This window comes from Talpa occidentalis, unplaced genomic scaffold, assembly GCF_014898055.3.
Source record: "Talpa occidentalis isolate TD23 unplaced genomic scaffold, MPIMG_talOcc4v2.1 talOcc4.3, whole genome shotgun sequence".
NCBI classification, from domain to species: Eukaryota; Metazoa; Chordata; class Mammalia; order Eulipotyphla; family Talpidae; genus Talpa; species Talpa occidentalis.
The window spans coordinates 97,034,357-97,062,008 of NW_023603184.1; the positions used below are offsets into that span (position 1 = coordinate 97,034,357).

General features: G+C 33.9%; 1 protein-coding gene across 1 annotated transcript in view; it reads right to left on the minus strand.

Moving 5' to 3' along the window:
* Positions 1–358: 358 nt before the first annotated feature.
* The window catches only part of SCN3A (sodium voltage-gated channel alpha subunit 3), an 83,063-nt gene continuing 55,769 nt past the window's right edge, over positions 359–27,652 (minus strand). The window contains exons 18-27 of the mRNA XM_054699808.1: positions 21,851–21,971; positions 20,656–20,810; positions 19,679–19,852; positions 10,713–10,835; positions 8,748–9,020; positions 7,783–7,836; positions 6,844–6,981; positions 5,633–5,737; positions 3,476–3,746; positions 359–2,953 (exon numbers count right to left, since the gene is read on the minus strand). Of these exons, the coding sequence (XP_054555783.1) occupies positions 1,758–2,953; positions 3,476–3,746; positions 5,633–5,737; positions 6,844–6,981; positions 7,783–7,836; positions 8,748–9,020; positions 10,713–10,835; positions 19,679–19,852; positions 20,656–20,810; positions 21,851–21,971 (2,610 nt within the window). The 3' untranslated portion in view covers positions 359–1,757. The remainder of the gene's footprint in view (positions 2,954–3,475; positions 3,747–5,632; positions 5,738–6,843; positions 6,982–7,782; positions 7,837–8,747; positions 9,021–10,712; positions 10,836–19,678; positions 19,853–20,655; positions 20,811–21,850; positions 21,972–27,652) is intronic.

The following is a 27,652-nucleotide window of genomic DNA, read 5'->3' on the forward strand; positions in this document are numbered from 1 at the left end:
AAAAGTTGAGTAAAAAAAAACTTTCCATGAATAAAGGGTTAGATTGAGGCAAACATTGTTGGTAGAAAATGATCTAGGCTTGAGTTTTTGACCAATGTATCTCCTATTGGAATGGTAGAAAATATATCTATATAACAAAGAAATCCACAAAACCCATTGTCTAACTTTTATTTTAGGAAATTATCCATTGAAAAGTCTTATGGATTCAAAAGTTTGGAGTTGTGATTAAAAATAAAAAGCAAAAGCATAAAGTAAATAAATTGCCATGTCATCAACCTGAAAATAATTATCTTATGTACAAAATGCGACAAATAAAATTGATCATATTTTTACATTATTTATATTTAAACAAGTTTTGGACATATTTTTAGCAAAATATGAAGTCTAGGTTTTGACAATATGCAGTGTGCAGGGTGTTTCTTTGAACTCTAGAGAGACACCACATGACACTTAAATTGAATTAAAAATGCAAAAGTAAAGGTGCTTTTAAATAAATGCAAGCTATTCTGCTTGACATAATAAATGAAAAGCTGGTTGAATTCACTCTACCACCAAATTGTGACTTCTAACCAGGACTTATGAAGAATGGATTGAGTAAAATAGAGCAGCATAGGCAATATTAACATGCAGTAGTGATAGTCTTCAAACTATTTATGTTCAATGATGGTACAGGATAGATACATCCATGTTGGAAGCTCGCAAAAGACACATACCCTGTGGTACATATTTGATTTAATAGAAGTTGTTTATCAGGTTATCTATATATCTGTATACCCATGTGCAGGTATATAGATATATATATATACCCAAACATGCACCACAGGTTAAAATAACTATTTACATAACAGAGGGTGTTTTATTGACATAAAATGTCAGATTTACTGAGGGCAGAAGATGGCAAAGCAATACTGCAGCAGAAAGTGGAACCACTATTCTAAAGTGATACTCTTGATATACTTTTCTAGAACAGATTTATTAGATTACTTTTTTGAAAGGCATTTAACCAAAATTAAATATAGAACTCTGGAACTTAGAATAAAATTTGCACTTGCTGAAACAGAATACTTTGCATAAAAATAATCCTTTAAAAAGTAGAGGAGATTTTACAGGCACATAACTGTTTAGATATAAACAAATATAACAGACTAAAACACTTTCAAAATTAAAGTGGTCTAGAAAATGGAAGTACCTGAAATTGTTGACATTGTAAATTTTTTCCTAGTTTTAAGCAAGAATTTCATCTCTCAGGGAAAATGCTTTAGTCTGATTACTTGAGAGACTCGTGGAGTAGTTATACAGGGCTCTTATATACTTTTTTTTTCAACTTAAACCTCATTTACAAAAATAGTGACATAGTATTATGAATAAACTATGAATTGGGTGCTAGGGATATCCACTAGAACAAATTTTGTAAAAATATGGTGGATATGGAAGTTAAAAATAGAGTGGATGCAAAGTACTGTACTAAAGGTGTTTGGTGTAGTTACAATGATCACTTTGCACAACTATCCCTACAGTCTAGGTAGCCATTGAGTTTCTCCTCAGCAGTGTCAGCTGGTAGTAAAAACAGTAACCTCTTGTCAGTGTTGATACCCTGACTCACAGAGATGTAGTGACGGAGAGGTCACTGTCTTGTTATAGGCACTGACCATGAGTATGTGTTAAAACAGTCAGTTTGGCATAGACCTCCTCTGGGAGTCCAGTTGACACATTAGTTTTACCTTCATAGGCTGTAAACAATTGACCATAAAGATAATTTACTTTTGATTTTCCCTGCCCTCTTTCCCTTTGCTTTCTTTTTCGGGTTTGTCTTTCTCAAACTTTTCTTTGTCTGGCTTTGTTACGCTATCATAGGAAGGAGGAGAGGTGGTAGAGGAACTTCCATCTGTTTTTTCTGGGGTGGAGTTCCCATTTAATTTGTCAATAATCATGTCTTCTTTTATAGGTAAGTCAATCCTCCCTTTAATTGCCTCTTTGTTATACTGACATGATACCTTTTTTAACCTTTGCCTTAAAAGGTAACATCTGAAATTACGCTGAATGATAGCAGCAGACACCTCCTCTTGTTTGCGTTTCAAAGTGGTGGTAATGGGCTCATAGGAGACTTTGGAGGGGTTCGATGCCATGAACCGGTCTTCCATCTGTATTCGGAGGGCATCCATCTCTCCACTCTCACCCAACACACGCTTTGTAAAGGCAAATAAGATGTCCAGACAATGGATCCGGTCTCCACTGACCATGGGCAGATCCATGGCAATGAGCTGGACTTTGTTTGGTTTTGCTATGAGAAGAGGAGGATCCAGGGCAGCTGCAAAATCAGAGAGCTTGGAGAACTCTATAAACTGGGTGGCATCTGGGTCAAACTTCTCCCAAACCTCATAGAACATCTCAAAGTCATCCTCACTCAGGGGCTCTGCGCTTTCTTCAGTGGCAACACTGAAGTTCTCCAGGATGACAGCAATGTACATGTTCACCACGACCAGAAATGATATGATGATGTAACTGACAAAAAAGAAAATCCCAACAGATGGGTTCCCGCAGTCTCCCTTAACTGAGCTCCCAGGATGAATAGCGTCAGGGTCACAGTCGGGTGGCGCACTGTTGAGAATAGGTGCTAGCAATCCATCCCAGCCGGCAGAGGTGGTGATCTGGAATAGGCAGATCATGCTGTTGCCAAAGGTTTCAAAGTTGAACATGTCATCAATTCCAGCTTCCTTTTTAACATAGGCAAAGTTGGACATTCCGAAGATGGCGTAGATGAACATGACCAGGAAGAGCAAGAGGCCGATGTTAAACAACGCAGGAAGGGACATCATCAGAGCAAAGAGCAGTGTGCGAATCCCCTTGGCCCCTTTGATGAGACGCAAGATTCTGCCAATCCTGGCCAGACGGATCACTCGGAACAAGGTAGGAGATACAAAATACTTTTCTATCAGCTCAGCTAGAAACATTCCTGTGGAAAAATACAGAAAACAAACAGTGAGTATCTCGTGCTTATATGAACCTTTTATCTTTTCAAGGTCTGTGAAAAACACAAATTTGTTATGAGTATAAACCTTTACTAAAAACTTGGATCCAATCCCTAATATAGGCAATTAAAGATTATAGAGTATTATTCCATAACTCCACAGTATCATAAACCACTGTGGATTTCTGCAAAATCCAACAAATAAAATAATCCCTATAGTGGCTTCCCAAGTAACATTATTCATACCCAAATATTACAAACAGTTATTTGCACACATGAAATGTGCCAATTATGAACAAACGATTAGTTCTGAAATCTCAAATGCATTTCCTATTTTTGAACAATACCAACATTCTTTAATTAGAAGAAAATGAACAATAGTGCTAAATTTGCTAAATTTTAGAGTTACACACATTAGGATTCTCAGATCTAACTTCCCTTTTACACAGCTGTCCAGCTTTGAACTTTTCCTATAACTGCACTTCTTGGTAGTTAAACCATTCTTACCTACAATGGAGAGAATCACCACCACAAAATCAAAGATATTCCAGCCTATGGTGAAGTAGTAGTATCTGAGGGAGATTAGCTTGAGCACAAATTCTCCAGTGAACAGGACAATGAACACAAGGTTGATCCGGGACAAAACTAGAGTCATATATTTGCTCTGGTAGTCAGTTTCGACCATCATGGTGACCATGTTGAGGCAGATGAGGATCATGATGCTGATATCAAAGACTTGTCTGGTTACAAAATCAAAGACCATTCCTTGGAATTTGTTCTAGAGAGAGAGCAAGAAGAGAGAAGGTTGAAATGCATATCAGTATGCAATTATTAATGATTCAGTAAAATTATAGATGAGTCCTTCTACATTAAGGCCATCAGATGTGCACCCTACTCACATTTCCCCCAAATAGTTCTCTTTGCTCCATTTTTTTCCATGTTAAAAAAAGAAGCAAGAATGAAAAAAATTCTTATGACAACAAAGAAAGTGTATTTGGTTTACTTAGATCTCATTGGAGGACAGCTGAATAAAACATAAATTGATGGCAAATGACTGATGATTTTCATATATTTTGCTTGATTTTAATAACTGCATTTACAAAATGTAATGAAAATACCAATGAAGATTTATAGTATTAATATTACAAAAGATTACAATATTAATATTACAGAAGATTTACAAAATTAATATTTTGGACGTGTCGATAGATGAATACCTGAATTCATTTACTGATACGTTAAGAATTTTGATGTTCATCTTATTTCTATCTCTCCCTCTTTTAAAATATGTCAATCATTTCCTATTTAATTCTCTCTCTTTAACTATGTGTATCTATATATTTGCCTCTTAATTTCTTTATCTCTCTTTTCATTTGTTCCTTTTTACCTGTGCTTCAACAAAGATGTATGACTTATGTTTTTTCTCTTTATCTTACTAACAGTCATCTCAGGAGCGACATATTTTTTTTAAAGATTCCTATACTTATATATGACCAATAAATATAGTTTTATTAGGGAAAGGACTTTTAAAAATTTTTTTAAAGATTTATTTATTTATTCATACAAGAGCTGGGGTACAGGCCAGATATGCGGGGGATGACAGGATCCACCAGAAACAGAGTGGGAAACAGAAGAGACAGACTGAAATACACTGCTGAGGGGAGCAGTGGGCAAGACAGGAGAATATCTGCCTCACCATGTGGGTTTCTCCCTGGCTGGTCAGGGATAAAATTCATGCTGCAGAGGTGTGTCTCACCTTGCGCCACCAAGGAGGCCCAGGACTTTTAAAATTTTTGTAATAAAATGATAAATATTTATCATTTACCAAAAACCAAAGTTTATGAGCTGACTAAGCTTCCTTGCATTAACTATACTATTTAAATGACTTTGGTAAAACAGGTTCATTCTCTTTTGTGTATCCACCCTTTCTTCTTCTTTTGTGTATCCACCCTTTCTTCCCCTTGTCCCTTAGACAGCTCTGACTAGTCTTATAAATATGGTATACTCACTTATAGGATTCATAAATTGTTTGGCAATTACAGTCTTTGTGACTTTGAGTATGATATTTCCCTTCTTTGTACCTCACTTTCCTTATTCCTTACCCATCTAAGGATAAATAAGTTAGAGAACAGTTCTGTGAACATTCCTGTTTATGTCTTCCCTTTATCATGAAACTCTACAGAGTAAAAATTCTGAAGAAGTTTTTTCCTTTTCTGTGCATTTGGTAAAACAAATGATTGATGACATCTTTTCTAAAAAGGTTAAAAATATTTTGTGTTCATTAAACTAGGTTATGGGGGTGGGGTGGGGATTCTGGAAAACTCCATCTACTTAAAAGGACAAGAGGTTGCCATACAAGATCAGAGGAGCCTGATGGGTGTATTGTTGGCAGCAGGAGCAGAAGCCCACTTTATCTATTGTTACTGGGAGTTTTTGTTACTGTTTTTGGAGGTTTTTGACTGAAAAACTATATAAAAAAAACCTCATTGCTTCTTTTTAAACAATTCAGTAATTGTTATTGAGTGTAGTAGTTGTGAATTGTGTCACACAGTACGAACCCTACTGCTAGAGCATATTATATGGTGGATATATCGCCTGGTTCAGAGCAATGCCCAAGTTCCTCATAGGGAGCCAGGGCTTTGGAGTGTTGAAGAAAATTCTTACTGCTGGCCGAGGTATAGGTTTCTGAGGTTTTTTGGATCCAAGTTTCTTCATTGCATTGTAGTATTTTTTCTGTTCCTCTGTCATAAAGATGTCTTGACCTCCAAAGTAAAGACAGAGAATAAAACTGGTCACAATCTTAACATGTGTTACAACAGCTTACAAAAAATTTGAGTCTTTCCTTTAATCTTTTCCCAGTTTTTAAATGGATGTTGACCTGCTTCATATAGGTATATTCTAGTTTTCTCATTTATGTGACATTCTGAGTATCTTAATAGTATGTAAAACCCATAACCGTATAAAACTCTGATTATTACAAGATACTTAATTTGATTATATTATGTTTTGAAGGAGGTTCCAGGGTCTCAAATATATTTTCTCTGAAAGTAAAAATGTTCTCTTAGTCCATTTCAATGATGACAAATTTATTCTTTATTAGGTAATTTGTGAGCACTTCCTGTGTGCTAGACAGTATGCCTGGTTTCAGAATTACATAAATAAGGGACACAGTATCTTGCTCCCAAGTAGGAGAAGAAGTTGAAAACAAAAAGTGAAGAATAGATAGGTATACAAAAATAAGCAAACAGACAAACAAACAAACAAACAAAAAAAAAAAAACACTGCAGAGATAACAGTAAACTCCAAGGCTCAGAAACAGGCTTTGCAAAGGGAAGTAACCTTAAATTAGACCTGATACCACGATAAAGGGTTTGTTAGGTAAAGCGTTGCAGGAAGAGAAAATATATTATGGAAAGTCATAGAGGTATAAGAATATGACTTGTTCGGGAAAGCACAGAAAATCCACGTAGTTGAGTGTGTAGCCAGTAATAGTGTTGATGGTGGGTAGGTGGTGACTGAGCAGTTGGGAATGAGATAATAGAAAATGTGGTGTGGGAAAAGATGAAGCTGGAAAACTGGTGGTAGTTATTCCTGAAAGGCCATGTAAGCAAAGGTAAAAACACTGGAGGCCCACTGGATGTTTTTAAGCAGCTGTCACTTTTTTGGGTCAGAAAGACACTACAACAGTCTGCAGAGGATGATCCTAGACAGGAGACATGAACTGGAGGCTGAAATCCTCTGCAGTTGAAGTGTATGCATAGTGAACTGAAAAGGAAATAAAAATGATCTAAGTCCTCCATGCTACCAGTGTGCTGGTTATTTGAATGCATAACAGAACACAGAATGGAAAAAGGTGAGAGCTGAGAAATACTTATCTTCTTTTTCTGTTGGTTGAAGTTATCTATGATGACACCAATGAATAGATTCAGAGTGAAGAATGACCCAAAGATGATAAAGATGACAAAGTATAAATACATATACAGATTTTCTTCATATACAGGCTGAAGTTTAACCTAAATAATATTGAAAATATTAAATAATATTTAAAAACACAAAAAATACTTATACTAAATTAACAATTTGGTGAACATTGTTATTTACTATAAATCTATTTTTGCCTAGCCTTGAGATACTGTTCTGCAAAAATAATTCTCGCCTTTAAAATTGGTATGATCGAGTATAATGTAGGTCAGTAGTTCTGGAATCTGTTTTCTAATTGTATCTGTATTCTCTAGAGAAAATAACAATGGCTTAAGAAGGCAAACATTTTGACCTATTATTTTTAATCTTATAATTTTGGGGGGCTGTATTTTTAATTTTGATTTGGAATGCTGGCTCTTGGCAATCTGACTTTAATAACAGAATATCAACTTCTACAAAAAATCAGCATAAATAGGCATATTCTGAGGCATTATTTTATCCCTGTCTTCAAAATTGAGTTTTCCCTGGAGCTTTCTTGCCTTTATCATGTTATTTTTAGATGCTGCTTCATGGACTCTGCTTTATCATACTCTCCAGGGATAGGGAATTATTTCCCAACTTTTTTCCAGGTTTCTCAATCTTATGAGTTACATTCTCTGGGCCACTCTGATGTCTTTTAATCCATGTAGTTATATATCTTTTCACATTAGATATGTATTTTGCATTAGACCAAAATAGTCTGTATACTGAAGTGGATTGGATTAAGAAGATCATTTCTACATGCAAAATGTTTTCATTGCATCTAATATAATATTTTGGACCATTCAGTTAATTTATCACAAAATTTCACTATGGAAAATCTAGTAACTATATATTATTTGAGTGATACTTACATCTCGTGAATCGACAGCTGCATACATAATATCCATCCAACCTTTAAATGTGGCCTGTAAACAACATACATTGAATTGTGCATAAAAACCTAATGCCAAAATTTTGCATTTTACCATTTGAAAATGTAATAGTGTCATTAAAAATCACTTTTTGTACAATATTATGAAATTTTCTATAAAAAATCATGAATTGAATGAAGGAATGAAATAATGTAAGATTTAATTTAGAATCTGGAACTCATTTTCTTTATTTCTCTTGGAAGGTACTCTGTTTTTTTCTACATTAAATTTAGCTAGAGGTTTGAGTCCTGAAACTATTATCTCAGCCTCAATTCCCTTTTATACCAAAAGGTAGGTTCTATGATTCAAATTTCTGGCATATTTAAACATAACTCCATCACTTTCATTAATTAATTATTGATTATTCAATATGCTGTCAATTAAGTTGTATTTATTAAACATTGTACATTTTTTAAATCCATTCCATTAGATATTTGTATTTTCATACATAGTGGAATCATACTCTTTGGTTAATGCATTAAATGATAGTTAATGCAATAAATGATACAGTTAATGATTAACACATTTAATTAATCAGTACAATATAAACATTGTCATTTCAATATATAAGCTTTCTCTGTTGTCAGTGATAGCTACAGAAAACTAAAAATGCTGATGGTGCAGTAGTAGTAGATAGTATAACAAGAAAAAACAATTACAAAAAATATAAAATAACTTTAAAACATACTAAAAGCTGAACTCTGGAGAAAATATATCATAAAATAACTGCACAACATTCCTTACAGTCAAGCCAAACCTTCTTTACAATAAAGTCAAGCTAATACTAAAGGTGTTACCATCAAGAACTTTTCTGTCAAATACTAATTATTCAAAGAAGAGCATCAGAGAAATGATCTCACTTGAAGCATTTTGAAAGTCTTTCAAAACTCACATTTGCCACTTACCACTTGAAGCAATGCCAGATAGCCAGCACCAACATTATCAAAGTTTACTTTCACATTTTTCCACCGAGCTTGCCTGCCAAGAGCCTGACAATCGCTGAAATTGTTGACTTCACTAACTTCAAACATGTTACCGGTTGTTGTATTAACACAGTGATAGAACTTGCCAGCAAAGAGATTCACACCCATGATGCTAAAGATCAGCCAGAAGATGAGACAAACCAACAGCACATTCATGATGGAGGGAATTGCTCCCACAAGAGCATTCACAACCACCTAGAAAAAATGAGGATAAAGCAATATAAAATAGTTAAAATGGAAACCATTCTTTTTATTTATTCTTTAGTACTGAAATGGGTGTGAAAAGAGTTAAATAAAAATTCAGGTGTACAATTGTTTCTTCTGGTATTTTCTTGCACATATTTGATCAGGGAAAATAAGCAGTAATACAACGAAAGAGCTTAAGGATTTGAAGAAAGCAAAACATGTCAGTGCATGAAAAGGAGTAAATAAAAGCCTGATACAGTATAAAATGCTCATATGCTGGGGGAAATAAAAGATGTATTAAGTACAAACAAAGAATAATTATCATTCAAAATGTTTTAATTTCAAGAGTGTTAATGAATGATGCTTGAAGAAGTAGTCAAACCCTTTACAAATAAACATAGCATGCCTTAAACTTAAGCTAACACTTGATGTTTATGAAGAATAGCATACAGAATTTCAAGTTCCTTTTACTTTTTTATTGGTAAAAATCAAAGAAAAAATATGTTAAACTAGGAAATGAGATGGAATTTGTCTCTGTACAAAAAGAATGCTAAATGTGTCCATATTATTATTATAGATTTCTTAAATGTTCACTTTGGAACCCCAATATAACCATGCAGCCAAATGTGGACTTAAGTAATGTCAGTAGAATAAAGATTTGTGTGAAAAGATCTTAAAACTGTATAATCATTTTTATACATCTTGTGGCTTTTGTTAGCCAGTAGCAATGAAATAAAATTGTGCAAAATCAAGTGTTTCTTCGCTTACAATGTTTTTGGAAAGTCTTGGAGAGTAGTTTAATTCTCCTTGGTGAGTAAATCTGGAAGTCAAGGCTGAAGTATTTTTATTGCGCCAAACAAACCACCTCCTAACATAAAAGCACTACAGTCTAGAAGAAATTCAATATCCATGTGCATTTGTAAGCTGGATTAAACAAAGCTGGCCTTTGTGCTAAATAGTATTTTGAGAGGCATGGCAAGTGGGTGTGTATCTATCTAAGTGTGTACTTTATGTTTAGACGAATAAAATATATACTAAAGAAGAGCACTATAGAGGAAAACAAAGTACTATGGAAAAAGTGAACCTCATTCAGAAAGCTTGCTTAAGAGGGAGATCTATGAAACAAACCCCAGGAGTTGCCTGAAATGCTTAGTTAATTATTCTAACCCCCTACTTTGTTTGTTTAGGACATATAAATTTTGTCAGAGGCTACTATTTAGTGTTTTCTTGTTTTATTATTGCTATTAATTGAAGAAATAAAGCACACAGAAACCATTTACCTTTCTTTCATTATCAGCAATTTTTAAATAATCAAATTACCTATTGAGAGAAAGAAAAATCTCTCCTAAGATGAATATCTGTGGTAAATAGTAATTTAGAAATGTATTAGCAATGAAAAAAAATTGTAGCACATGGTGTTTGGCTGGTGTGAAAACATCCTTCAGCTATTATCAGAAGAACTGGTTAGTAGTCCTAGCTCTGCACCAAGTTCTAAGGGCCTATGTAAATAAACCTCAGTTTCAGGGTAGGTTGAGTGATAAGATTCCTGCACTGAAATTCTGTGATTCTGTGAAATCAATATCAGAAGATAATTACTTATATTTATTTGTACATATTTATATTATGGCAGCCCTCTGTATCTAAAGCACCACCTACATTTAATTTTAACATGAATGATCAGAGAGCTTTCATTCTTCTTACCCTCATGCCTTCAAACCGGGATAAAGCTCTTAGAGGTCTTAAAGCTCTTAGAGTCCGTAAGGATTTGATGGCACCAAGTTCTGAATAGCCAAGAGCGTTAGCTACCAAGCTAACCAAAGAAACCTATAAAAGGAAAAGTATTAATCAGGTCACCAAGTAACAAAATGTTGACTAAAGACATAGGAGGATATGGTGTTTATTTTTCAGTACCAGCCAAGTAAATCTTCAGATATATCTTGGAAGTCTTTGTGTGCTGCATAGTGAGATCATCATTTATATCTTCAGCCTCATCTCATATTGTTTTTTTAGCAGTGAAGCCAGAGCCCTTGTTCATTTTCCTAAACATCTATAACCTGTTGCAGTTAGGTATTGCTCCCATTCAGCCTTTGCCAACATGCACATATACCACGATGATTCAGGATTTGGTTTCAAGCCATTTCTTTCTGTGCTTAATATCACTGATGGCTTAGAAATAATATTTCTCTCTTGAATCTATATAGTATCTTGTTTATTCATCAGAGGTTTTTGCCATGTAATAGAATCAGTTTGCTAGATATATTTTCTCCCCTTCCGTAAATTTTATATAGGTTGAGATAAAATACTTTCTTATTATGCTTAATGCTGGTTGAATATGTTTTTGTCAATGTGTGTTAGATAAATAAATAAGGGGAAAACTTTATCTGGAGGAACATTTTATTAGACCATGTTATAATTTCAAAATAATGAAGAAATTTTTACCCAAATTACTATTATGATCTAGAATGTAGTAACTCATTCAGAGTGATAATACATCTTTCTGATATTATATATGTGCTAAATTTCTTTAAATACTGAAAGATTAAAGAAGACATCATTTAGGGGAGTTTGTTTTTATTTCTGTATAATAACATTTATTGAGAAGTACTAGTATATAGTAAGTACTATATGTTAAGTTCTAAGCATCTTATACATATAAATCTCAAGTAAGTACTATTATTTTTAACTGGTAAGGAAATTAATCCCCCCACCCTCAAAAAAGAATGCAGTGACAATAAGCTATGGTGTTGGGGCTTGAACCCAGGTGATCTGACTTCAAATAGTATCTTAAATTTTTGCATCCATTATCAAAAATTTGCTCTTCATCTGAACCACAAAACAGGAAGTGACTGAGTGACTATCCTCTCAATTCTTGCAAGGGTTGTACATAACTAAAGCTTTCCATGGTGCATAAGAAAGAAGTTAATTCATTACATCCACTGGATGGATGGCTTTAGAGCTTATTTCCTATGGAAAGGGCTGTTGAAATGGATCTAAATGAATCTTCCCAATAATCTTGTGAGGTAGGATAGTAACAGTGATCTGCCTAAGAACACATGGTATGAAGGGTATAAAGGGTGACTCCAAACCCAGAACTGAGGCTTTGAAGGTAAATGGAGTCACTGACACCTCATTGTTTAATTTAGCACACATCTCACAGAATTGAACAGAAAAATAAATGACTTGAATGTTAAACTTGACTAGTGGCAGGATAATTTATTGAGCTATTCATTTCTGTCTCGTGTTCACTGCTACAGAAGACAGGAGCGATGGGAAAGGTCACTAGCGAACACACAGGCTTCAATATTCTGGGCTCCTTTAACTCAGGAGGCATTAACAGCTTCTTTATGTTTTTGGTGCTGCTACCTGAAGACTTGGCGCATCCCATCCAACCAAGTACTTGATTCCATTTTGTCAATAACACCATAGAGTTTAAACAGCATACAGACTAACTCAGTGCTTCTTAGGGGCAAGGACACTTGGAAATTTGATTGCTAGGTATACACACACTGCTCAGATCCCAAGGTAGACCTGTTTCCTATCTGTAGGCACTTTCTTAAAAGGCACTGAAGCAGTGGTGAGGACCAAGTGCAAAGTTGCCATGAGAATATTGACAAACGGTTCTTGGAGAAGATGGGAGGTTGGGGATACTGGAGATGGTGGAATTTGGTCAGCTGTGATGGGTGAGGTTTACAAGAAAGGAGTGAGGTCTTTCCAGTGACTGTGAGAACTAAAGGGCTGTTCCTAAGCAAGGTCATTCAGAAATGAGGGTCCGGTCTGTTTTTAAATCAGTTTGTATATCAAGGACTGCCTTTTTGCCTTTGACATCCCTTCTATTTCTGTCTTAGCTTTTGTAGTTCCTCTTTAACTTTGTACAAGATTAGAAAGCTCACAATGCAAATATCTTAGTCATTATGGTATTATTTGTGGCTGTGGGAAACTGGAAGTAATCTAAATGTTCACTTCTGGAGAACAATTAATAAATTTTGGCGGGCACACTTTTTTTTTTTTTAAAAAATGAGGACTTTGAACGAATCAGGTGATCTCTAAATTTATCTCCTTGTATGGAATTCTATAATTTAGTTATTTCTAGATGATTAAAGCAAATAATAATATGTTGTTATGCTCAAAAGACAAAAATCACAGTATCTTTATTAATGGATGCATCATCTTTAATTAAGCACACCTCGGGAAAAGTACTTGAATGCTGGTCTTCTGATTGACAGTGAGCATGACTTCTGTTAATGGGTTGTGCATTTATGAATCTATCATGTTTAATTATTTTTCTCTGGAAAGATAAAAATTGTTTGTCATATTTTAAGTGAGTACATGCCTGTCATATACTTAACAGTTAGGTAACTATTCTTTGCCTCAATTTCCTCACTTGCACAGTTGATATTATAATAGATGTCTAACTGGATTAAGATATATAAAGACAGTGATTTATGGCTCAGTAAAGGTTAGTTTTTTATCAATATTACATATATGAAATGTGTGTTGGAATTTAAACAAAGGCTAGAAATAGAAACTTAGTCTCTATATGCTAAAAGATACACCCTTTTTAAAGGGACTGTAGAATTTCATATTGTTAAATTAATTGGACTGCCTTCACGATCTGACCAGTAAAAGAGATTTTTCTTGTTAATAAATTGATAATACTAAAAGAGAATTAAATTCTTCCCCAAAAGGGAGCAAAGTGAATCCTTTCTACTAGAAAAAGCCATAACATATACTAGACTATTAACATGGAAATATGTGCGCAGAGATCAAAAATTGTTATAAATTGACAGTTCTTTTTAATTTAAAAAGTTCTTTTTAATTTAATCTAAAGTTCTTTTTAATTTAATCTAATTCTCTCCACCAAAAAAATAAAATAAAATAAAAACAACCTCCAGCTGAATTCAAGGCGGGTATCTACTTATTAGCAAGATATCTCACTGCTTTCATTCACCACCAACAAAGGCAGCCACATTTGGAGGGAAGTGTGGAAACACTTGGACTAGTACAACACTGTATTTCATTGGACTGTACACTAGTGCAAGGTATGGAGTAGAAACTGTGATAGATAAAAGTATCTCTGCCACCCATTAGCTGTATGACTGGCAAATTTTTTTCAGTAGCAAAATAGAGATTATAATATTTTTTTAAAAGATTTATTTATTTATGCATACAAGAACTGAGGTACAGGCCAGAGGTGTGGGGGTGAGAGGATTCACGAGAGACAGAGTGGGGAACAGAACAGGTGGATTGACTGAAGTATACTGCTGAGGGGAACAGCGAGCGAGTCAGGAGAGGTCTGCTGTGCCATGTGGGTTGCTCCCTGTCCAGCTGGAGATAGAACTCATGCTGCAGAGGCTGCAACTTCATAGGTTGCATCTTAACCCCTTGCGCCATCAGGGAGGCCCTGTTGTTGGTAGTTTTTTTGATATGTGCCACTCTTACTGGTAACCACCACTCTTCGTAGGATCTAAGAGTTTGCTTTTGTTTTGTTCATTTGTTTTGTTTCTTTAAAAATAAAATTTAAATTAAAAAAAAGAGGTGCTATAGAAACATACTGGAATGCTACTCAGTTATTTAAAAAAAAAAATAGATGAAATCTTGCCATGTGTGCCAACATGGATGGCCTTGAGGAGAATGTACTCAGCTAACAAGATCAGGAGAAAAATAAATACTGTATGTTTTCTACTCATATGGAAGAGAGAGATTATAATATTTATAGTGTGGCCTCCCTGATACTACAGGGCTTAAAGTCTCAGCGCTATCAAGCTATCGCCAGCCACTGTGGCATGATTTCAGTCCCCCAGCCAGGGAGCTGACCTGCATGGTACGGCAGACCTCTCCTGTCTCCCCCGCTGACCCCTCAGCAGTATCTCTCAGTAGATTGACCTGTTCTGCTCCCCATTCTGTCTCTGGTGAATCCTCTCACTCCCTGCACCTCTGGCCTACACCCTAGTTCTTATATACATAAATTAAAAAAACATTTAAAAAGTCATATTTATATTGCAGGATTGTGAAGAGGGTTAGTAAATAATTTTGATTAAAAGGGCTATTGATAATGAGCTTTGTGACCAAGGTATCAGGTGCAGTCATTAGAGCCAGAATGTCTGAGTTCAAAATCCACCTTAGCCTCCCATGAGTTATGTTAACTTGGTCAGTTAACATAATCTTTCTTTGCCTTGGTTTCCCCAGCTGCAAAATGAGAATAATTATGGTTTCAAACTCAGAGTTTTGAAATTTAAATGAGTTATCATATGTAAAGTGTTTTTTAGCAGCAACTGTATACAGTAGAGATTAAGTTAGTATTATCAGTATTCATTATTATTGTATAAGGCTCTTGATTAGCACCATTCCTACCATAAGTAATTAGGAAATTCTGGGCATCTTACTGAGCTACTACTATTATTAACAACAATTTGAGTTTTACTACTGAAGATGTCATTATGTCAAGAATAAGTGTTAAGAACTAAGGCAGGGATTCTGGACATTGTACAGAATTATGGAAACACATAATAGAATCAGAAAGTGACCCTATTCTGCCTTTGTTCCCCTCAACACAACAGTTGGGGATTCTAATAAGTCTTGGACAAGTAGGCAAAGACTTTCTGAGCTGCAAATATTAAACATCCTTTTTTTTTCCAATTACATCAGCAACCTGGACCATCTGTAAAATGGAAATCACTTGTAGTGAGTAAATATTTCATCATGATTGAATCATTTACTGAGTTTGTTTTAGAATAGCAACACCTTAGGATAGTTTTGAATCAAATTCAGAGTTGTCAAGATAGATGCTCAGATGAATTTTCTCAGGATGACATTTATGTGAAAATCCATAAGGACCACAAGAAATCTGAAATTTTTTTCAATGAACTATGATCTTATATGCAGTCCATTGTGTGGCCAAGAACAACATCTGTAGTATAACTTTTATAATTAGTTATAGTACAGGGTAGTTTGGTTTTCATATGAAGATAGTAATTTTTTGAACTTTGGGTTGGAAGAAAAGAATTTTACAGAATCAGGAAAAAATGGTATATGTCTGACAAAATTGAGCACCCCGTCTTGGGTGAAACCTAACTATCTTCTCTGGGCTTCTGTGACACCATGGATATTCAGCTTTCCTTTTTCTTCTAACTGCTACCTCTCAATTTAATTAACTGCTTCTTTCTCTTTGCCTACCTTATAAATGTTAAACTGTCTTCAGAGTTTGGTTCTGGGTTTCCTCATCAAATTATATTCCTGGTCTAGGTGAGCTCATCAAGGTTCAAATGCCATTTATATACTGATGACCCCTAAATTTATAATCAGGTCCTGGCTTCTCTCCTGAGTTCAAGACATATAAAATTCAACATCTATTCTTGAATGTCTAATAGGCACTTCATACTTATTATATCCCTACTACCTACCATCTGCTTGCCCTGTCAGACCCATTCCAGTTAAAGGCTTCTTCCCCTAACCATTTGTTCAGATTGAAAGAAAACACTATTCATCTAATCCTCTCTCTTCTTTACACCACACATCCAGTCCACCAGTAAGTTCCATCAACTCAGTCTAAGACAAATCTTCTCTTTCCTAGATTATTAACACAGCCCCCTAATTGGTTTCCCTGCTTCTGTTCTTTGCCCTACCTTCTCTATAATCAGATGTGTTCATTTTAAAACAGTAGATCAAATTCCTTTTCACCCCCTCCTCCATGAACTTCCCATTGTAACTATAATCAATATACAATAAACTTCCTAATATATACAAATAATAAATTAAAAGGAAACATGAACCTCTTGCCATTACTGCTAGATTACCTTTCTAAGTTCAGTTTCTAGTATACTCTCGTCCACATTTCATCACACACAAGCATAACAGCTTTCTTTTGTCTCTTAGGTGGTCTCAGCTCTCATAATTTCGGGGTCTTCCAATGGTTCTTTTCTCTTACCTCAGGTCGTCAAATGACTATCCCATTGTTAAAGATGGTAGGTTTATGCCCCCCTCCACAAATTCGTATATTGAAACTTCATTCTCAATGTGATGTATATTTGGAGGGAGGGCATTTTTGGAGATAACTAGGTCATGAAGATTCCACCTTCTTGAATAGAATTCATGCCTTATAAGGAGACTACAGAGAGCTCACTGGCCCTTTCATTCATGTGAGGACACAGAAATAAGAGCAGATTCTCAATAGACAACTGCTAGTGTCTTGATCTGGGTCTGTTAGCCTCTGGAACTTTGAGAAATAAATTTCTGTTGTTTATAAGTCACTTAGCATATGATATTCTGTTCCAGCAACCCAAATGGACTAAGGTAATTTTCTTGTAATTTATTTCTCCAAAGACACTTCCTTAGGCACTCAAGCTAACACTCCTCTGTTCCTTCTCTCCTCCTCAGTTTGCATTTATTCTATATGCCATTACCTTGTTTTATTTCATTGCAGTAATCACCACCTAGATTTATCTTATTTTTAGATTAAATTTAAGTCTTTACTTTGTTCCACTCTCCCATAGAGTGTAAGTTCTAATATGGTTTGATCTGTCTTTTTTATATCTTCCTTGTCTAAAATAACATGTGCTGAAAATATTTATTGAATAAATGAATGAATGTTAGGAGGTTGGACAGACAGTCCACTACAATCTATCTTTATTTTTAGGCAGGGAATTCAAAAGGTTACATTTTTCACACAATAAATTTCCTAAGGTTTAAAAGCATATTTCTTTTGGTTTTAAATATTTTACTTATACCTTAGGTTTTGTTTTCGTTTTTTTTTTTTTTTTTTGAGTTTTCTGTGTCTGTTCAGTTTTGTTATAGTGGTATGCCTATTGGACTATGAAACTCATTTAAGTATGTTTTATTGTACTTTCAAAATCAGTTTTAACTCTATATTTACTTTAGCTTAGTGAACCCAGTGGTCTGAGAACAAGTTGTTATTTGAGGTTAAATTAGTTCACAGACATCAGCCTCTGCTTTGGGAAAAAGAAGAAAATAGACCCATTTAGGATAACAATATGCTTAAAAGTAATATATTTAAGTTCTCAGTTCTAATCTACTAATTTAGCTCACTAAAGGAGTATTAATTTTGGGGGGGGCACCATATGTCCTTATCATTTTTATATTATTCAATAGATACCTAAGTGTCTAATGATAAAACATGACATAAAACCCCTATTATTGAGAGATTTTTTTGCATCATCTATTTACATTTGAAAAAGTACATGGGAATAAAGTACAGTGTAGCAAATATTTTTAGTAAATGTTAATTTTTCAGCAAATATAAATACCTCAGTAAATTTCAGAATTTTCTGATATTCTATCACATTTGTAAATGATCTTCACAGTGACAAAATCTTTTTGAAATAGAGAGGCTCTCTAAATGTATTTGGTGTTCCATCATTTCAAGAAGATGGAGATTATAAATACTAACTTTCAAAGCTAAGTTTGAAAATATATATGTCATTTTTAATATTTAGATAAGAAATCGAAGTAAAGAACTTAAATGAGAATTAGAAAACATGATACTAGCTCCAAGACTTCAGTTTCTCAATGTCTAGAATAAAGGTGAGATAGTCTTTTAGGTCCATTCCAGCTGCAGAATATGAGAATATTAAAATTACCATACCAGCAGCTTTTTCAGGACAATATGGAGATTCAATTCTATTATTCATTAAAGCCATGGAAACTGAAAGTCACTTCTGGGTTATTAAATTGAGCTTGGCAAGAGATTTATTATCAACTTAAGGGGTTAAGCAGTTTTGGGTATAGAATTCTGAGTGTATTTGTAGGAGAAAAGGGAGTAGAATTTAGATAGGCTTACACAGTTGTCAGAAATGATAAAAAGAACGAATGGCTGCACAGAGCAATCCTTGATTCATATATTGGCAATTGTTAGAACTAAAAATAAAGTACATTCTCATTGCTTAGAAACAGAGATAGTGCTTAGAGATAGTGCTTAAAGCCCTTGTTTTGTTCATACCTGTGCAATGGAAGATCACTGACTAAAAAGACCCAGATATATGTCATAATATCCCAGTGCCTCACCATTGCTTGATATTTAAAAAAAAAAATAGGATGCAAGTCAGAAGCTCAAAACTGGCAATGTTCCTGCTCATCCCAAGGCAATCAGATTGAAAGAAGAGCTCCTACACCTAATCCTTTGCATGTAAATGTCTGACTAGTTACTGGTATATCTACTACTGACTTAAAGAGTGAAAATTCATTTTATAGTGTTCGTGGACATGTGACTGGATGAATACAATAAATGGGTTATTTTAACATTTTTAGTAACATTTATTCTTGTAAGAGGCTAAAGTCCAATTCTGTCCAGTTCTAATCCCAAATCTGTCTTGATTATACTTCTGGAGAGGTCATTGTTATTTTCAATTGGTTAATAAGCTAAGTGCATAGATCTGTCAATAATTTGTGGTTATTCCTTATTTGAGTTCCTTAACTTCCATAAAAAGAATTGCTGTCGACTTGTGGCATATTTTCTTAACGCTCTCAACATTTTTAGGACCTCTTCTGTGGTTTCCTTGAGACATGTTTCATTTATGTAGTTTTTAAAAGATTGCATAATTATGTCAACATTAGTGAACTTAGGTTGTGAAAACAGGGTTTTAATCATAAAAATATATGAAATATCAAACTTGCCTTCTATATAAATTTTCATAAAAATCACTCAGGATACTTACATCGACAATCAAGAAATCTAGCCAGCACCAGGCATTAGTGAAATATGTTTGAAATCCATAAGCTACCCATTTGAGAAGCATTTCCAAAATGAATATGTAAGTGAAGACCTTGTCAGCATATTCTAGCATAGTTTTGATAGTCTTTCGTTGTTCAATGTATATATCTTCAAAAGCCTGTGAATTGAGAACACTTTTATTTTATTTGGATGGTATGCCTCTCCCAAGACTTGGTAAGATTATTTACTATAATACTGGGCACAAAAGCAATAATTTGATAAATAATTACTAATTGACAGACCAACATTGATTATCAGACATCGAAAGACTGAAACTAACAAAATTTTGGCAAGTCAGTGTCGATATACTTTATTAGTTTAGTATTGTTTCCCCATCCCCATGTCTCATCTCAAAATTTCTTTTTTTAATTTTATTTTTATATTCCCCATACAATTGCAACCCCCTTATTCAAAATTTCTATCTTAACTAAATCTGCTTTTAGAGAAGTAACATGAACTTAGAAAATAATGACATTCTATTAATAGGGGACAGAATTGGCCTATTCCAACATTACTTTCTATGATTCCCTGAATGATCTAGTTTATTTTGAAAAATAAATTGATTAGATATGAGAAAAACAAAATATAATTTTACTCCATAGTTGTTAATATGATTATTAGTGAAAACTGGATTATATTTGACATGGAAGGTAATGTAGTTACAGAATGTCATTGTAAATGGTTTCTCAGTGAAGAAAACATCTGTTAGATAAACACCAGATGAGAAATCCCATCTGTCTGTTTCATGCTTCTGATTTACCCTGTACTCAATTTTGCATAGTTAAACCTGAGTGCCAGTCTCTGCAAGCTACTGATAGAGTTCTTTTTCTCCTTAAACTCAGGGTATGCATCTGGTATTTTTGGAGCATAATTTAAATATTTCACTAGAACCTGATTCTTGCCAATGTGCATGTCACTTACCAAAGCACCACTACTGAGAAGGATCATGAAGACAATGAAAGTTTCAAACCAATTGTGTTCAACAATGCTGTAGCAAGTTTTACGAAGGTTCCACCAGATCTTTCCTTTGCCTTCCTCTGTACTTACTTGACAGAATGGAAACTTTTTAATACAGCCTAAAAGAAAACATGAATTATAATAAATTACAAAGCTATGTTTTAAGCTGGAATAGGAAAAAGTAAACTTTGTTGTTTCTTCCCCATTCTAGTCTCAGCTCCTGTTTTTTGGGGTAATTGACTGCATTCTCTAGTTCTCTTCAGTATCCCTCATGTATAATGACTCATTCTGAAACTTGATATGACTAATCAGCTACCCAGAATTCTAAGAATCACTTAAATGTAAAGGCTTTTCATCGTCAGCACCAGTTAGGATCTCTCTTTGCCTTAAAGTCCAAGAATACCCCAGGGGCTTAGAGGAAATCTGTATGTTTTAAATTGTTTATTCACTTTTTTATATGACTCTGGATTATACCTCCCTTCTTTACATGTGCAGAAACCCATGTTTTCCAAGGTATCAACCACTGTCAGCTTTCCCAAGATTATTTTCAGCCTGGTACTTTTCTTAGTCACTCCTACGACTCATCTTGTCAGTCAGTATCTCTCATTTCTTTGTCCTCCCCTTCTTAGCTTTCATCGTGTTATTTCTAAGTTACATCCACTCTTCTGCCCTAACTCTTCACTACTATGCATAGGATTAAATCCAATCACATTGAATCAGCAAATCTTTATTGATTTGTATGCACAACAATGTACTGGTTCTTGCTAGAGCCACTACTGTTTTTCTTGCCCAAGTGCTATAGCACGTAAATATCCAAAACTGTTTTGTTCACAGAGCAAATCAACCACACTGAAACTGTTAGTGAATAGTATAATTATTACAGCATTTCTAAATCAAATTTTGTCCTGCCAATGAGATCTGAAAGGATTCTGTGCCAAACAGATGACCTGCCAGAATGTCATTTATCTCACAGGGCTAGTTTCCCTCCGTTTTGGAGGATAAAACCAAAAGACATATCAAATCATCTTAATTGTCCAGAAGAAAAAAAGAAAACAAAGCTCAAAATGCCTTCACCATTTCTTTGAAATATTTCCTTTAAATGAGATATATTGAGTTTCTAAGGAAAGAGGGGATATTGTATTAGTCATTTGCATTTTACCTTCAGTAAAACAAGCTTCTGGTTTAAGGTCTTCCTCTGGCTCAATTTCAGCTTGTTCACCTTCTCGGGGTGGAGCAACATCAACTGTGCTTCCTTCAGATGAGCTGGTTGCATTTAATTTCTGGAAACAAAACACCATTACAAATTTTGTGATTTTTCTCCCCTTTCATTCAGATAATTTGGAAATGCTCTGCCATAGTGTGGGAAAAAAATGGTAGTGTAGCATTTGACTCTTAAATTTTACTGACAATTATATACTAATAACTTAACACTTAATCCTTCTATTCAAAACAACATAGCCACTAACCTGATACAGACAAAAATAAATAAATAAACAGCATTCAATGTAGGTGATTTAGAAAAGATGGATTACAGTGATTAACTTGCTTTATGATTTCTATGTGTATATGAATGCCGTGTGAAAATAATTTAATACAGCAATACTCAGCCAAATCAAGAATAGTTTGCTAAAATTTGGTATGCTGACATCTACTACTGATTATATTAATTAAAATGCATCAAATCTAATTGTAATTTCCACCTCTTCCGATGGAAATTTTCACAGGGCAAAGAACATTACCAGTTGTCTCTAAGTACTGTCCATGTTTCTGTAATTTTAGAAAGGAAGAGCAGCACATTAACATTAGTCACAGTCATTATATTTCAACTTCGAGCTATATTTTTCTCTGGTTACGTAATTTTCTTCTTATTTTACTAGCAGAACCATGATGGATCTCTCTCTTGCAAGAGGTCTTTTTTTTTCTTTTCTTTTTTTTTTTTTTTTGGAACTGCTTAAGTGAATTCCACACTTGCCAAAGAATTCTAAATGAAATGGAAATTTCTTCATAAATAGTATTGTCCAGAATCTATACAGACTTTCCTTAGAAGCACATTCTGAATTCAACATGTGATCAGGCTGTGAATTTTTCCTTTAAATAAATCACTGTGATATACCACATGGCTAGCAAAAGCCATCTTAACATTACACAAAAAAAAAATCTTATTAAGTACTCTGAGATCACCTGGGGAAACGTTATGGTGTACGATGTTTTATGAAATCTGATGCAAAGACATGACATACAGCACTGTAATGTAAAGCTCTTACAATGAAAGAACAGCGCATGGACATGTTAATGGTTTCAAAGTCCCCATTAACTTAAGTCACTAATTGGTATAGTCACTTTGTTCTCACCTTCTGGAGTTAAAGGGTTACTGAGAAAAATAACTGAATGAACTAACATAGGCAATATAAGAGATATTTGGCTCATTATTCTTGATTTATGTTAATCATAATATAAATGTAGTTTTATATGTTATAATATGAACTAATTGAAGAGAAGCAATCCAGATGGTACTTTCTTTTGTGTTACTTTGAGGGTGAGGTTAACCATGTCTAAAATACTACAAAAAATGACTTTAAGTCAAGATACAATTCTATAAAAAAATACCTACTGGTATGGCATATGCTGAAGAGGAGCTAAACCATCAATTTTGAGTGATGGTTCTTAGTATCAATATAGTACAGGAATTTTTACCATTATTTTTTTTTAACTCGTTGGAGAGGTGGGAAAGCAGATTTATATTTTCTTCTCTCAGAATTTTTCTGCTTCTTATAGCCAAGATATCTTTGTTCTTTTAAGAAATGCCAGTGCCTACGATAGCTAGCTGGATAGTATTATAGCACCTTCTGGTATAATGAAAAAAATGATGAATAGTTATTGAGATTCAGCAAATAAAACTTCTGTATCAATTTCTCTGGTTGTTTATAGGTTGGATACTGTTACTTTTGACAAGTGGAAACAATAATATCTACCACATGAATAAAACCATTAACAAACCAAATTATTTTGGGCTTAGTTATGAAAGTTTCATGTTTCCTCTTCATCTTGGTCAATCCAAGCTCAGTAATTTCTTCTGAGCCTGGTTATGCTCTGCTTCATTCATGAAGCATTTCTTTCTTGCAGGATTTCTCCATATTAAATTTTATAGAATGTTTCATCAATTAGACTTGTTTCATTTGACCGAATATTCTTATGTATATGCATTTACTTATAAATATATTTAGGTACATATATACAATGTATACCAAATATATGCACACACACGCACGCACACACACACACACACACACACACACACACATATATACCTAAAGATCCAAGTATAGACTGTACAGTAAAAAAGTTATGTTGTGTTTATGAAGAGTATATAAATGATCAAATTTATTTTTGTATTAATCTTATAGAAAGAATAATAGTGTTTAAGAAATTTAATATCCATTTGATCTCTAACTCAATTTTGACCTTTACAGAAACCTAATTGTATTAGAAAATGCATTTTATGAATAAATGGGGATTATTTAATTAATATTATTTTAATGATCAGAACACATGAGACTTCCAAAATGTTTATCTAAAATATTGGTTGACATTCAGTAAAGAAATATTAGGGAAGGAAGCAATAAACATATATACACATACACATATATACTTGCATTTGAAAACTAGAAATTCTATTCATCCTTCATTTTCCATTTACCACTGTTAATATAATTGTGAGATGTTAGACTTTTGCCAGTATAATTGTCTGCCACATATTCTATAGGTATATTAAATACAAATACTTATTTAAAGCAAACTTTTCACAGCACAAATAATAGTAGTCACAAATTTTAATGTCAGTTGAATCTACTGTTTACCAAGTATTGAACTCTGATGTGTCTTTATCATTATTGTTTGTAGATTAGAAATATGTGAATGCAGTTAAGATTTTGGATATCAATAACTACAATTTCCAAATGGTGTAGAATTTATGCACTCATATTTCTTAGAGTAGAAATGGACAATAATCAGTTCATCTCTCTCTGCCTGGCATTATAAGGCATGACATGTCTTTGAAAAAACTGTATGTAGTCTGCTCTTCACAAATGAGCAAACACATTTTACATGGAGAATTACTTCACTGTTATTTATGAGTTTTTTCTGATTATAAGAATAAGCTTTTTAAATTTATACTCTGGAAAGTTCCTTACATGTATTTAGAGGGACATCTAGGCAAAATATTTGCAAGTTGCCATGTTCCTCTTGCACCAAACCTTAAAAGACAGTTACTAGGCTAGTGTTCATTTCACTGAGTAGTTGTTTTTTGAAGGAGGATCCTTTCCCTATAATGTTTGAGAAAAAGTTTGTCTCCTTCATAAATTGGAGAATTAGGCTTATTCACATTTTCTACATAGGTCACATTTTGTCATAAGAAAGCACATTTTTTCCCATAAAGTTAATGAAAATATTGTACCAATTACATCAGACTTCAAATGTTGTGAATTTACCCATATTTATAAATAAAAACTTGATTGTATTTTTGCTAAGTTATGACAACTTTTCTATTATGATATTCCATTAGCTATGCTTTAATCACTGGATGCATAAAGAATTTTACCACCTTATTTTTAAATCACAAATCTATACCCTAGAAAACTACTTAAATATTTAAAATTGTATCTGTGTTACAGTGATTCTATCTACACATTGATATAATACTGCCTACATTGTCCCAACATTTTCTAACTAAGTTGTATACTGGCATTCATACTCTGGTAGAAGATAGTTTGTGATATATTTGATCATAATCATGCTCAAATAATTTCCAAATTATTTGTATGCATGTACTTGACTTAAAAACAAGTGACTGATGATAAATACAAAGGATAACTTACTTTCTTTATATTGCCATAGTTGTGATACTACAATATAAAAAGTAAAGAAATGAAAATTTCCATATTAAGGAACTTGATGAATATACTAAATAAGTCAAAATTAGTTCTTGTGCTGAAGTATTTAGAAATATATAACTAAGTAGATAGGCATAACAATAGAAAGCTTCCATATAAAACTACATAGTACAAGTTCAACCTTGTTTCTTGTACTATTTTCTCCCTACACCTCTACTATTTTATGGCACTTTAGATTCTTCCATCCCTTGTAGAAACCACTGATTCTACAGAGGGATGCTGGCTTATGCTCTGCAAATGCACACTGGAAAGCAGGTTTTAAGATGCAACATTCTCCAGGCCTAATTCAGCCACAGAAAACATGCCTGGCTGTAGCAGAAGCCTGGCGCAATGCTGTGGAAGCTGCACGCTGATCCAAGAACCATGTTCTCAAAGACATGGTACCTGAACATGAGGTTTTCAAGTAGGTTAACTGCCAGTATCACTCGTAAGAAATGAGAGAATCAGCATCCAAAAAGACTATGAGACAATTTTTTCCTCTAATAGCATGAACTTATTAGAAATTCCCCTTTATGGCAAATAATTGCTCTTGATTTTAATCCAATTAAATAATGAAATTTAACTTTCAGAGATAGAGAGAATGTTAGCAACTGGCCTACTTCCACTGACATGCGCTCACATTTCATTTATTTTCAATCAGCTATCAAATGTTTGACTCTCACAAACTGCCGTATGATTCAAGAGGCAAAATAAAAGATTCAGCCATTACAGATTGCTTTTAAAAACTAGGCATTTCTCTCACAACTGCTGGGTTTTATCTTGAGTAAGATCTTTTGGTCACACATACTGTTAGGGCCTTAGTCTGATCGTTTGGATTTGCATGTTCATATCTTGACTTAGTTAACTACAAGAACAGGTGACCTCACCATGAGAGGCTGCCTCTCCAAGGAAGGAAAAGCTAAACTAAAACCAATAGTTCTTTTCCCTTGACCCACTTATTGAATGGTTAAAAATATGTACCACCTTGGTGTGGTTTTGGTCAATATATTTTAAATGGGCAACACCTCTGGTGCTCCTTATATTTTAAAATAGCCTCAATATTTTAAACTGCAAATAATTATGCGGTAATTGAAGAATAGCTAAGGGGGCATCAAAAAGGTAAAGGAAAAGCTGATTTATGTTGTAAGGAGACACAAAAAATTCCATCTAAATTAGCTTTAATTGGGTTTGATTTCAGCAATCCACTAATGCACCAAAACACTTGTCTAAAGGTTGAGATAAGTGTTAAGTGACTATTCATATACCCATCTTTGGTTCTGGTAGAGTTTCCTCACATTCAGTTTCATAAAGAGTGTTTGGAAGACACTGAGAGCACAGTAGAAAAATTGAAAGCTAGTGGTGATCTCCCATTGCTTTCCAGATTCTGAAAACAGTGCCTTTTCTAGAAGGGTACATGCTTCAGAACTTACCACCTATTTTCAAAGTTTCCATACAGACTTTGGAAAGGAAAGGATCCTGTTATAATTATGGTGTAAAATATAGCACCATTTTTTTCAATGCCATTTAATTCTGTTTAGCTTGTCAAAAAAATTAAATCAGATTCTCTTCACTGACTAATAATACTGTTTTACTCCTAAAATTAAAAAGTCATTATTGCCAAATAAAAACAACAGAAATCACCAGGTACTGTATTTTTTGGTTTTTATTAATAATTTAATTTCTGGATTTGTTGCATTCTACAACAAGTTGTCAATTATCCCTAAAGAGGAAGCAAGTTGTATCAATGAACCTAGAGACAAGCCCAACCTTTAGTCAGATATTCTTTTTCACCAAAAATCATGGGATCTGCCATTCTTCAAGAACTTTTTACTTTTACTTTACAATGTCCCTCACAGAACTCTCACTCTGACTGAGATTCTAGTGAGCAAATGATATAATAGGAGAAAACTGAGTTAAGAAAATTAACTAAAACTTAGTTAATTCACAAACCTACAGTAATCTTGTGAGGGATCTTTATTTCTCACAAAACTCTAATAATCAAAACTAGGGCATTTTCCAAGTCTGTTTTTTGC